Here is a 14,494-nt window from a genome sequence, read left to right as displayed (position 1 = left end):
TTGTATCATATGTGCCATTTTTTTCTATGATCATTAAAGTATATATTTATTGCGATGATGTTACTCATCAAACTCAATCAATTTGAAGCATTACAACAAGAAGAAAAAACACGTTTGAAACTACATCTGTATGAAGCCATATTGTCCGAGAGAACTGAAACGGCCGAAAAAAATATATCATTGTTTCAATACCTACATATTGAATTTGTTTGGCTTTCAAAAATATAGCATAGATTATATAGGGAAAATGCCGGGCCTTAATTTATTGCTGATAAACATGCATTTAATAACGTGAGAACATGTTTCCTTTAATGTCTGAGGTCTCTATGAAGCAGGTCACTAGTGATATAGAATGAATGTACATAATAAGGCATAGAGTACATCCAATGTACAGCTTATGTGGTGATTTAGTACCTGCATGTCATGCAGACCACGCTTGACACAGTATCAACACTTAAATGTGTCAAAAGGCCTTCAGCACAGCTACTATTTACGGTCATTTATGTAAATGCAAATCATTAATACAAATCCAAAATGATAACTTTCCTTTTATAAGTATATGCAACCTAAACTCTGTCAGTAATGTAGTCCATGGACTGGTGTTAATGTATTCGCAATGCAAACACCTGTTAGATCGTGGTTGTGTCTTTATTATTTAATGTAGGATAAAAGTGGCGCAGAAGCCGAGGTCTCCACATATTATCCATTTCAAAAGAATAAGAAGTAATTCTAATGTATCAGAACTTTCGAAACCTAAATAATACCCCTGCGCATCAACCCCGCCCCACCCCCTCTCCGACCCCCGCAACACTACCCGCACAGTATAGTTACACAGCAATCGCACTTATAAGAGTATCTTTATAAACGCTAAGAAACTGTTTCCGCATTTCTATAATTCTACTTTTGTTTCCTATGAATTATTGACGATTTCTATAAGATACGCTCTCCAAAACTTTCATTATGGAACCTATAAGATACACCCCTAATACTTTCATTATGGTGCCTGTAAATGATCAATTATTGAATATTTGGAAAAGATACGCCCATAATACTTTCATTATGGAGCCTGTAAGATACGCCCCTAATACTTCCAGTATGGAAACTGTAAATTATCAATTACTGAATATTTGAAAAAGAAACGCCCCTAACACTTTCATTATGGAGCCTATAAATTATTAATTATTGAATATTTCAATAAGATACCCCCCTAATACTTTAATACTTTCATTATGGAGCCTGTAAATTATCAATTATTGAATATGCCCGTAACTCTTTATGGAGCCTGTAAATTATTAATTATTGAATATTTCAATAAGATACGCCCCTAATACTTTAATTCTTTCATTATGGAGCCTGTAAATTATCAATTATTAAATACGCCCGTAACTCTTTATGGAGCCTGTAAATTATTAATCATTGAATACTTCAATAAGATTAAGCCTCTAATACTTTCATTTTCTAACTGTGCATTTGTTGTTTTTTGTATAAAATATTGACAATTTCAATAAGATAAACTCCCTTATACTGTCATTGTCCAGTTGTGCGTCATGTTGTTGATACATGCACCTTTTGTATTCTATTGTATCTCACAAGAAATTAGTTTCTTACAGTCACACACATTTTTGTAAAAAATAGAAAATGAATTCGTTTTGTATCTCATTTCAAACATAAATTTACTGCTATGTATTGATTTTTTTCCTAATGAAATTATATTTCCTCATATGTGGGGAAGATATATTGAATTTGTGTTGTCTGTCTGTCCGACTGTCCATCCGCCTGTTTGTCCGTCCGAGCTTACATTTGCATACTTAGGTAGCTGTAGGAACAAAAGGTAACTGTCCTTTTTCTTTGATGGCATTCATTCCGTAAGCTTTTATGTGGCTATTATTTTCTTTTACGTGGCTAAAAGAACAGTTGAGAGAACAAAAGAGTAGCCACATAAATACCCATAGTAGCAGTAGGAACGCCCGCCGATTCATCCGTTCCTCACACAAGTTTGTTCCGACTACTGCTCTCAAACCACTGCTGGGACTTCAACCCAAGTTTGTAGAAAAGTTTACTACTGATACTTGTTTTGCATATTTGCGGTGTTCTCTGGTTAAATGATTTTCGACGGAGGAACATTGCCCTCAAATTGTTGATAAAGGTATTTCTGATAACTTTGATCATGGATAGATTTTATTGGATTGATAAGTAGCAAGCTCAGCTGCACATAATTATTTTAACAATTTTTAGGCTGACTGATTTTTGGCGGAGCGGCTTTTAAAAGTTGTATTTCACTACTCTTACATTCTTAAAACCAACATTTACAGATATCATTTTATTCATTTAAAAAATGTGTATATTTTTAAAATCTTGTAAGCAATATCGGAATAGTAGGTTAAGAGTTATGTACCGTTGAACAACAACTAAAAGCACAACACGCCAAATGTCATAATGTTTATGCTTGCGCATCCAGCCCTAAAATCATTCTTACATAGATATACCAATGTTGTCTCGTTCAGGTTCGCAAAGGAACCAGATCAGATTGATAGACTGAGGTGTATTTCCCCCGATTTATCGAAAAATGCCGTATTTTAGTCTCTGGTAGCTCTACACGTTTATTTCGCAACGAATTCTTAACATGTCTAAGTAATTGTATGGTCAGACTACTGAATTGTGAGTTATGCTCACTTGCCCATTAGTGTTACATTTATATGCAGTGCAACTCTTGTATTTTTACACATACATATGGCCAAACTTGGAATGTGAATGAATACGCGAATATGTTTTGCGTAAGTAGGGTCTTTGAAGTTTACCTTGAATTTAGAACAATTAAACTCGGGTGCGTGATACAGGCCCTTTTTCCAGTTATGTCTGCATATGATATCCTATATACTTTTAACAATATTCATAAGAATGAACATCACCATGACTTTGTGTTATGCCCTGATATTGCACCATGTCTATTCGTCCAGCCATTTAAATGAAGTCAGGAGCATAGCTTATGTACATACTATATTTGTGTTCAACAAAATGATGCGGTTGCATGAATGAAGTTGTTGCAGTAGCGTTAAAGTTAAGTCTGTAAAATCATATCAAATTAGGGGAAAAAAACACCTAATAATACTTCTCGTTTTGAAATAGCCAAGTATCTGTTGTTTTCTTGGTATCTTTTTAAGTCGAATATTCTAATTGATCGTAAATATCTACGTCCATGTATACATCTGTCAGCAATACACAAAAAAGATATATCATAATTTGCAGTCCTTTGACAATTTTCGCGCAAAACGCATGTCTATTATGTCAAAGTAAGTCATCGGTTGTCATCAAGACCGATTACTCGTCTCGTATTGTCCGGTAATTGTCTGAACGGACACAGTAAAGCAATTGTATTTCCAGAATCCCTCAGGCGCTCGTTTGGCTAACCTATGACCTAAAATGGTTTTCAAACATGGCATCCGAGACAGGTAGTTGACGGAATAATTAACGAGAAACGAGTACCAGACTAATTAGCTATTCTCGAATCTGATTGGTCCAGGGTGTTACCGAACAGTGACCCCGATCTGTATTTAAAAGGTCAGGTTCATTGTCACATCGCTCATTGCCAAGCTATTGGACTCGGATAGTTCTTTGCCAAGGAAATAACAGCAAAATCAAAAATCATGTTTGTGAAAGGAGTTGTATTGCTTTGCTTTATTGGTAAGTACATTTATATTTTCATATCTTTTATCACATCGAAATAACATTTGATTTCTAAGTACAAGTTTGCAATGTAATTGATTTATTCGTCTATGATATTATGTTGTTTTTACACAAGTATACTATTAAATGATATCTTTTCTCTGACTTATTATCGAAAACAGGACACATTTTGGTGTAGTTTTTCTAAAAGAAAAAAAAAAGTTTCAAGAATGTTTGCGATATAAAGTTTGGTCAAAATTAGAGGCTAGCAAAAGTACAAAATGTAATTCTATTATGCTTTCTATTCCAAACATTTACATTTTACTCTTGATGGCATGATATATATTCTTGATAAAAGAAAAACTATTGTAATTTTCCACGAAAATTTATTATTATTCTCCCGAAGTTCTTTCGTGCTAATATTAACTGTTTCATTTCTTTTTCTATTTCAGCTATCACGCAAGCTAGTGAGTACCCTGTTTATATAATATTTTACTTTTACTACAAAATAATGCTAACTTGTTATACATTTATAAAAATTTTCGTGAACTATATTGTACAATGCTATAAGTCTAACATGAGAGCATGAAATAAAATTATTTTACATTATTATTCATGGAATTAAAAATAGCTGTTCAAATATTTCTTAACAAGGGGCGCAATGTTGCAGAAAATATATTAATGAGTCGAGAATTGATTGAGCAATTATCTCACTTTTTCAATACAGATACAATTTTATGCTCACAACAAAATGGAAATCTCATTTCGTTTAGTAGGTTGCGTGTTTCTTGCGATTGTTGCACAAATTTGTCGCTTACAGTACAAGTACAATTGCTTTGAAATCTATATTTTGTATACATTCACCGATGTTGCGATACTTTTGAAAATAGTATGTCCTTTTTTTATTTCCAATTCATATTGTACGACAGAAATATTTATCAGGCTGGATACAACTTTCGCAGTTTGAACTTTTTCTTAATAGCATTCGGTTGGAATATAAATATTTTACTGAACATACTAATGGCAGTGTTATATATATTTTATTAAAAATTTGATTTGCGATCGACTTAACCTTACCGAACTTACTGAAGAAGGGGCGTAATTTAGAGTTTTAAACGATTTTCTAGTAACAATATGTTGAGATCGACTTACTTTACCGCACGTGCTGATAAAATGTCATTTAGAGTTTTAAACATTCAGTTGTGATGAATTTATTTTACCGCACCTGCTGATAAAAGGTCTTAGAGTTTTAAACATTCAATTGCGATCGATTTATTTTACCGCACTTACTGATAAAGGTCATGTAGAGTTATAAACATTCAGTTGCGATCGATTTATTTTACCGCACTTGCTGATAAAAGAGTTTGAACGGTTTTTAAATAACATTTAGTTGTGATCGACTTATTTTACCGCACTTGCTGAAAAAGGATTATATAGAGTTTGAACGGTTTTTATATAACATTTAGTTGCGATCGACTTACTTTACCGATCTTGCTGAAAAAAAGTTTTTTAGAAACATGAAGCATATTTAGTTTTTAACAGTTTTGTAAATTACATCTGGTTGCAACCGACTTCATATACTGGATTATATATTTATATCTTTAAAATATTGTTTTAGCCATTTTCTTTTGAGATTGGCTGATAAAATAACTGTTTATAGTTTAGAAACGATTTTAAATAGCATTTTGTTGCCACTGAACATATCTTTAAAACTGGTATGTATACTCTGAAACGGTTATAATACCGCAGATCATATTTGGTTGCGACTGAATTAATTAATTGTAATTAGACTGTTAAATTCCTGCTGATGGTTCTATGCTATTTTTATCATAAAGTGAGAGCTAAAATAGAGTTATGTTTGTTTAAAATATAATGTATTATTTTTTTTCTTTCAGTGTTCATGCCTTATCCACCAAAATGTAAGTTATTTTATGATTTTCATTATTTTAATAAGATGTATACCTTGAAAATGATATTTATAAACTTGTTAAATTACAATACTTATTTTACTACTAAGGATGCAAACGCGTCATTTACTGTGGTACTGAGAAGGGTGGTAAAGAACTCCTTCGCAAGATCTATTATGTATCAATATCAAATCATACAATATGTAAAAATATATACTTCTTGTTTATATATCTGTCTCTATTGCATTCGCTGATTATCATGCGTAATTTCTCAAAACAAATATCCAATATTTAAGCGATATTCATATTTTTCTTCATCATACAGTTTGAAACTTTCGGATGCTTTCACTGATAAATGCACCAACACTTTTTGTTACCGTTCTTTAAAAACAATTTCATGGCATGGTTTTTATTATTCCAGTTCATGGCAAGAAATTTCCAATGAAGAGACCAATGGTCCAAAAGAAATATGTTCCCATCATCAAGAAAGTTGCTGTCCCAAAAAGAGGTATTAGTTTGTGTTTTTAATGCTGTAGCCTTCATCATGTGTTCATAAACTATGCATTTCCGAAATGCGTTTACGATGATTTGTTGTATGTTGAAAAGTATCCTAATCTAACACTTTGTTTGCGTTTTTGAATAAAACCTTTTTTTTTCAAATTCAATTTGTAAAACGGTTATTTACCGTTATCGAGTTACATAATAAAACTGTGTTTTGATAAGTACAAACAACCGATGATATCGATTAAACATGATTATGAATTTATGATACACATATCTTTATATTGTTAAAGCTTATGATATTAATAAAATGTTCTTCTTTTTTTACTTTACCAGTCCCAGTTTTCATTGAAAGGAAAGTAGAGGTGCCAGTCTACATTGAGAGAGAAGGTAATTTTTTATTGCTGTATTTCTTTCTTTGTTACAATATTTGTCCTCGCATTGAATCATCTACTTATTTTTTGGTACTAATCTATTCGACATTTATGAAACGTTTATATTTTTTATAACCGAACAAATTGAAAGTGTCGGACATTCATGCTTAACCCTGTCTATATTCTTTGTCAATTGTTTTAAAATTGAAATTATTATCTTTGCCAGTGCCAGTCTATGTCGGCGGTGCTGCTGCTGGAGCCGGTGCTGTTGCTGGCGCTATTGCTGGAGCTGGAGCCGCAGCCGGAGTCGGTGGTGGTCTCGGTAGGTGGCGCTTTTTATACCGATCTTAGAATAGATGAAACAAAACACCATTCTCTTAAGGCCAATGTTAAATTTATATAGGAAGAAATAATTCTAATATTCAAACAGTCTAATATAAAAGATAAAACTGGAATAGAATGGGTAAGAAGAAACGAGACGACTTGTTTTAACTTACTGCAGGAATAAAAACTTTCAATAAAAATTTAACTTTTCGTATAGTTTATGTAAAAGCAATTATGTAACATTTTATAGAAATGTTTGATCTGAAGTTAATATTTTTTATTTTATTTTCTTAACAGGCATGGACATTCAGACACAGATCAGTAAGTAAACTTATTATTATGTAGCAGAATATGTTAGAATTATACTGTAAAGATATCATTAACATATTTCATTTACCAAAACATCGTTGTTAGAAAATTTTGTGCATCCTTCATCTCTCATATAGTTGTAGCAGTAGAATATCATCCTAAAATTAGAATACTAACTGTTAGAAAATAGGAAAGCCCCTGTCTTGATGGTGAGTTGTCGTCTGCTACGTGGTGTCGTCTGCAGCGATCACGTTGCCTACACAGTACTGGTTATTTTCCAGGAAGCGGACAGGAGAGTAATTCAAAAAAGGCTTTCAGTTTATTTTAAGGTTGATATTAACTAAACTAACAATAGACTTTTAATACATTTTACTAACCGTATGCTTTTAACTTGCTACTTTGCTTGCAGGCGACGCCGATACTGTCCACGTTAACATCGATAACGGTCTTGCCGGCGGTCTCGCAGGCGGTGCATCCGGTGCTGTTGCTGGAGCCGTCGCTGGCGCCGCAGCTGGCGCTAGCGCTGTTGGCGGTTTCGAAAATGGATTCAATGATAACGGATTTGATAACGGATTCGACAACAATGGATTTGACAACAACGGATTTGAAAACAATGGTGGATTTATCGATGGTGGATTCATTGATTCCGGTAGACAGGGTGGTATTGTTGGTGGTTCCCAGATTCCAGCACAGCAGCTCCCAGCTCAACTCCCAGCTCATCTTCCAGCTCAGCAGGGCAAAAAAGGAGGTCACGGAGGACATTTCCCAGAAATCTCCCACGCCCAGGATATCGTTCACTTTTAAACAGCCAGTTTAAGCTATTGAGACATTTAAAGTTTTATTTCGGTGTTATCAAACATGTAATGTGAAAACATTGTTTCTCTAATGCACGCACTAGATTTAGATGCTGCGCGTTGTCATGGCAACTAATGTCACTTATGTGCAAAATTCCTGAGACATTAACTTACATTTTGATGTATCTATAAAGAATTTCTCTATAACCATTACTGCATTATAATATATTTTCAAATATATTAAAATCAACAGCATGTTTGTGCATTCGGCTAAATTTTAGATTGTAATTTTTAGTAACAAAAAATTAATCACATCTGTACTGTGGACAAAAGTTGCCATTAAAAATAACAACTAACAAAAGTTCATTGATCTCACTCATTTTTTCTATTTATTTCATTATTTATCATCGTGCGAAAGATATTAATTGTATGCATGTGCGTCATGTTTGACTGAACCAATGAATGTGTCATCTTGTTATTTTGTTGACAAGAAAATAAATTTTATCAAATCATATACAGTAGTTTTGGTACTGGTATTAACAACTGACTAGTTAATTTGTAGAAATATAGATAGTTCTAACGCGTATCTCTTGGAATCAGTTTGCTCAATTTATTTTCGTTCTCTCGAAAAATCGCTCTTAAATTTTCGTTTAATAAGATTTACTTTTGACACAACCTTTCTTATTCATTTGGCACAAAGGTCTTTTACTGCTCGGTTGCCAGGAAAGAAGACATTCAGTGCATGTATTCATTACGTTCTTGCAGAAATATATAGAAACAACATGTTTTCCACTTTTTGAAGCAAACTGATTAGCAAGAGAAATTCGATAGACAACTTTAAAGGCCAATAATGCCTTTGTTCAATATGTGCATCGCACTTCAGGTATGCTAAAGAGGCTTTAGTAACTGCTTTAACTTTCATGAATCTCATACTCTCAAGAACAGATTAACTGATTCAATGACAATCGGCAATATCCGTTCAGTTACGTGTTCTCCGTGTGCTAATTCGGTATTCTCCGTTTAATATGGAAACGTACTGGATTTACAGAGCTACATTCATGACCGAAGAATGCCGAATAAGCATTTGTGAATACTTATACATTTACCGGAAATTGTAATTACGCCCTTTCGAATGATGGGCTACTTATATGCCTTTCAATGGCCTCTGTAGGACCACATTCGTATTAGATCGCATTTGTAACAGATTTCGTACGTATGCGATCACATTCGTAACAGGTAAAATGTGTTACGAATGTGTTTGTCCAACATGGGGGTTGACATGAGAAGCACATATGTATCATGTTGAGTTTTATACTGCAAATGTTCAATCAGTTGGTTGTCATCGCAACATCATTAAATGACTGCCATAAGCACCATCATAAGTTAGCGTCGTCGTTGTCTACGTCCGTGACGTCATAAAATTATTTGAGCCGCATCATGAGAAAATGGGCCTTCGGGAATCTTCGGGGCTTTGCGACCAGTGTGGGCCCAGATCAGCCTGCGCTGTTATTTCAAAGAAGGCTTATTCTACCTGAATATGAAATTTTCTGACCCTTATTCAAATGCCTAAATGCACAGGTCAGCCTAAATATACACTTTCCGGAAATTCACGAAAATGTCCGAATGCCAATTTTCCCGTGACGTGGCTCAATTTTTATTATCATTTCTGTATCCACTGCCACTACCACTATAATATGATTAAAACTTCAGCTACTTCTACTGTCACATCGACTAGCTGAAATGTAGACCCACATGCTCAGGTCACTGGTTCGAACCCGGTGGCGACATACATTTATAGCTATCTTTGGTCATCCAGAGCCGTTTCAAGTTGGGTGACAAACAGGAAGTTGCTATGTCACGGGACAAATTATATACAACTTGTCATGGACGGAGTCGTTAGCCTTAAGTCTAGGAGGGCCCGACCTTGTGCTGCGAACTAATGTCTATGAGATTTTAAGAAAATACACCTTATTTTTTTATTACCCTCACCCCACTGAGCCCGCCTGTGAGGTAATAGGCCTTCTTTTATTATAATCCCGTCGTGAAATAGCAGAGTTTGTGCGTTCGTGCAGTTATATAGGTTCTTGTCCTTAGTATATAACTTGCCCATGCATAGTCAGACTTTCAAATTATTTGGTACAAATGATCAGCATGGATAGAAGGGATCCATGTTGCTATATCCAAGATCAAGGTCACAGCTCCCCATTGAACTTAGATTTGTTTTGTTATTTTGTTGTAATATATATGTTTGTGTCCGGATCATAACTCGCTTTAGTCAGATTTCCAATTACTTTGGTACAAATAACCATATGGTCTCTATTGTGTCCACAAGACTAAAATAAGCAAATTTTGCCATTTCAGCCAAATGGCGCGATATGGCTGTTTTAAAAGGAAGTGAGATCCTATATAAGTTTAATAAAAATCAAATAATAACTGCAGTCTCCTTTGTGTTGACAAGGATAAAATCAGCATTTTTTTGCCAATTCAGGGACCGTAACTCCAAGTCAAATGGTGCAATACGGTTCTTTTTGAAAGGAACCGAGATCTTATAGATATATAAGTTGTGTGCAAGTTTAGTCAAAATAAACAAACAAATGTGGTCTCTATCGCGTTCACAAGGCTAAAATCAGTAATTATTGCCATCTCAGGAGCCATAACTCCAAGACGAATAAGGTGATATGGCTGGTTTTCGAAAGGAACCGATATATCATAGATATATATACGTTCTGTGCAATTTTTGTCAAAATCAAATAATAAATGTTGTCTCTATCGTATTCACAAGAAAAATGTGAACGGACGGTCGGACGACGGACGACGTACAAAGGGTGATTACAATAGCTTACTTTGTCACTTCGTACAATTGAGCTAAAACACGTTACAAATGTGTTTCAGATGTAAAAATGCATGTGACAAATATGATCTGATGTCACATCAAAAATCGGCATCGATCACATTCGTCTCAAAAATTGTTACATGTGTGCTTGATTTTTGCTACATATGCGATCTCATCTGTAACACCTGTTACATATGCGATCTGATACGAATGTGGTCCAAGCCTCTAACGATTGAACTGATTTGAACATGAAATAAAAGCACAGTTGAACTTAAGAGCTAGCAAGCTAGAGTGACAGTCGAGAATATCTTCATTTGCAAAGAGTTTTGTCTGTAATGAAAAATCAACAGAATACGTGTACGTCAACAACGTAAAAAAATCAACGTGAATATAGATTTTGTACATTGTTTCAAAAGTGCCTTTTTGACGTTAACAATGGGACCTTTAGAAATGCATTTGTTGTTTATCATTTAGTATTTAATAAAAGCACTTGGCAGTGAGCATACTGGCCCAGCCTTCCAGAAACAAATGCTTCTTTTACAAGCATAACCAACATGATTTTGCCTTTCATACGTTATAACAATGTTTGCATTGATATAATTTTTATCTTCAAAGAAGTGTTAAAAACATTGCTTTGACTGTGTACGACTGAAACCGAGCATGAAATTGCCATTACCCTTGAAACAAACCTCCCTCTATACGATTAATCAAGCATTAATTGTTTTGCAAAAATTGAGTTGTCCAGAGTTGTGGGCATTGAAATCCTCTAAAAGCCGAAATAGTTTTTGTTGTTTTTGAATGGGAACTTTCCTTTAACGGTAATTCCAATTTCGACAATGAAGTTTAGTGTCGGAATTATCGGCCTTTAAATGAAATAAGTGAATGCACCTACAAACGCGCCGGGGAAATGGTGTCTGATAAAATATTGACACACTCTACTTCTATTATGTTAAGTCAAAATGAACAGTTTCAGATCCAATATAGCTACCCATTTCGCACAATTCACAATTCAAGGATTGCTTAAAATAAATGTTACCTCTTTTCCAAATCTAAATGGTCAATCGTAAAGGCGGCCTAAACGAAAATCTGATTTAATAGATCACATTATAATCTTTGAACATTATTATTTCATGTGATTGTGTCAATGTATTTAGTTAAAACGGCCTTTATTCAAACTTTCGAACTCCATTTTTCAAAAAAAAATTTTGGGGATTGATAGCACAATAAATGACATCTACAAGTGATACTTGTAAAAGTAAATATAAAAGGGTTATTATAAAGTACATTGCTCTGCAATGTTGTATTCGGCTAGAGTTGATTTTGCAAGACCTGGATCCCACGAGGCGCTGAGTATGATCTGGCTTGGTAAAATCCACGAGAGTCGAATGCATCATTACACACAGGGTACAGTTTTAATGACCATATACCTATTTCTAGAGTTATATAAACCTAAATGGACTACACTTTTTGCTTCATTACACACAGGGTACAGTTTTAATGACCCTTTTATTATATACTTGACATCACAGGTAAGGCAGTAGTCGCATCATTGAATATTATTCTATACCCGATGGAAGTTGAATACCGTGCTTTGCATTCTTTTATAAAATACATGATTTATTTCTGACAGAAAATTCATTGGTATATGATAAGAAATATTACGAACTTGATTATCGAAAACATATACATGGGTCCGTATTCGTCTGAAATTGAGACTTCAAAAGACTCAAAAGATTCCCTATTCATTTATCAATAGGCCTAACTTTGATTGGAGTATAATTTTGCGCAATTTACCTTGGAAAGGAAAGGCCCGTTCATGCAAAGTTTCATGACAATATATGGTGCTTTATCAATGATAGACAAAGGTATATAAAACAGAAAGCACTTTAAAGTTTTAAGCGACACGTTTCCAGATTTATTCAGATTTTTCGAAATTTCGAAAATGCTATCTTTAATTAGTAATCGCATTTAGAAAGAAACTGGGGGGGGGGGGGGGGGGGGAGAGAGAGAGAATTCTGTAAGTTTTAGGAAGTTTTGATCAATAAAAACACTTAGTCAAAGAAAAAATGTAGAAAACTCAAAACTTTAGTTACACTATTGAAATTTGATATGATATAGAAAGAATTTAGCTGCAAACTTTATATCACGCAGATTGAAAGATTTACTTGAAAAATATTCCTTTTATTATTTATGTTATCCAGTATCGACTGCATTTTGATGTCTATCTGCAGGCATGCGCATTTCAGTCTAGAGTTCAGGCTTGAATTCAGATGACTCTTTTAGCGTGACAAGTCACATTATGTTTTATTACTTTACAGCTGACGCTGATGTAGTGAGTATGAGCAATATCGGAAACAACAATGGATTCAACAACAACAACAACAACAATGGATTTGGCAACAACAACGGATTCTTTGACAATAACAACGGATTCGGCAACAACAACGGATTCTTTGACAATAACAACGGATTCGGCAACAACAACAACAACGGGTTCTTTGACAATGGATTTGGAAACAACAATGGATTCAATAACAACAACAACAACAACAACAACAATGGATTCTTATAAAATGAAAATCTGTCAAATTTGTATTTGTGAGTAGCCATTCGTATTTAGTTATATTTCAGTAGTTAATAATCAAAGCTGTACTTTTACCGTTTATGAACTGCTTAGTGTTTTCAGTGTTGAGCTTGTTGGTTTTGTTTGCAAAAGAAAGCAAAACTTGATTATTCTAGCGGTTCCAAGCTTGAAATTGAGTGTCTTCCGTTGCCGTGGGACCTTCATGGACAAGCGGTTAAGTTCGCTTCTCCCCTTAAGTGTGTTTGAGCATGTTTTTACCGTCATGTGTGAAAGCCATCCAGCTATGGCTTGCAGAAGTTCTTTTAAACTACCAAGGGGACGAACCATGTATGAAAAAATATCAAGTTCTTTCACGGTCTTGGAAAGCGGGAAAATTGCCATATGAGTGTACAGGTATAACTTTAAACCCACCAGCAACAACAACAAATAAACAAAATGAGAGCTTGATTAGTATGTTGAATGAAATAATAACATAAAACGAGTTGAATTTTATTTTTGTTTCAGAAAGCTCGACACCATACCCTTGGATTTCGCAAAAAAAGAGCTGATCAGGAAATGGACCAAAACGCGGAGCTTACAGTTATATGAGTTTCGGACATTTCCGTGTTTAAGAAATATATGCCATACATATATGGCTTTATATATAATGTCATGCATAATTTGCTTTTTTATATGCACGTGTACATGTTTTTTCTCTTCCTGTAAATGTGAAAATTCCATGCTTTCATTTTAAACTTTAATCGTAGCTTTGCTTACCATGGTTACGTGACATCACTACACTACATCTTCTTTCCTGATTTAATGGCATATATATTTAATAAAACTGTATAAACGGAATGACGGAAATATTTTCATTGGATTTTAGTTTTCTCATTACTATCAGAAAAATATCTAATTTTAGTTCACACAAATACATCTTCTTACCCACCCCAACATCCCCTGTTTAATCAGATTAGTATAACATTTTCAGAACTAATTTACAAAAATATTTAAATAGTATGTCCACGCACAAAACGTATTTTTATGGAGGGCTTGTACAAATTGTGACGGTATAAGATACGGCACTATGGTAATACATACTGTATTTAGTCGGAGTTGGAAAGTTATATACGCCCTTTATATGCCATATATTTACATTACCAACATTGATAACAGTTACACAGAGCTTTACTGAAATCTCGAATGAGGTCTATAATAGACACGTG

General features: G+C 34.2%; 1 protein-coding gene and 1 long non-coding RNA gene across 2 annotated transcripts; both read left to right on the top strand.

The window, feature by feature from the left end:
• The first annotated feature begins 6,039 nt into the window (after positions 1–6,039).
• On the top strand, positions 6,040–8,302 carry LOC123549974 (uncharacterized). Its single transcript, XM_053546941.1, has 5 exons — positions 6,040–6,078; positions 6,365–6,461; positions 6,672–6,767; positions 7,067–7,090; positions 7,488–8,302. The coding sequence occupies exons 1-5, from the start codon at positions 6,040–6,042 to the stop codon at positions 7,880–7,882; spliced, it is 651 nt and encodes a 216-aa protein (XP_053402916.1). The 3' UTR covers positions 7,883–8,302.
• A 271-nt stretch (positions 8,303–8,573) lies between these two features.
• LOC128546027 (uncharacterized) lies at positions 8,574–14,117 on the top strand. The gene is made up of 3 exons (XR_006686138.2): positions 8,574–8,755; positions 13,024–13,303; positions 13,794–14,117. It is a non-coding gene; the product is annotated as an uncharacterized LOC128546027 (long non-coding RNA).
• Positions 14,118–14,494: the final 377 nt, after the last annotated feature.

This window comes from Mercenaria mercenaria, chromosome 6 (assembly GCF_021730395.1).
Source record: "Mercenaria mercenaria strain notata chromosome 6, MADL_Memer_1, whole genome shotgun sequence".
Classification (NCBI taxonomy): domain Eukaryota; kingdom Metazoa; phylum Mollusca; class Bivalvia; order Venerida; family Veneridae; genus Mercenaria; species Mercenaria mercenaria.
Note: the sequence above shows the minus strand (reverse complement) of the source record. Positions and strands in the feature narration are given on the sequence as shown.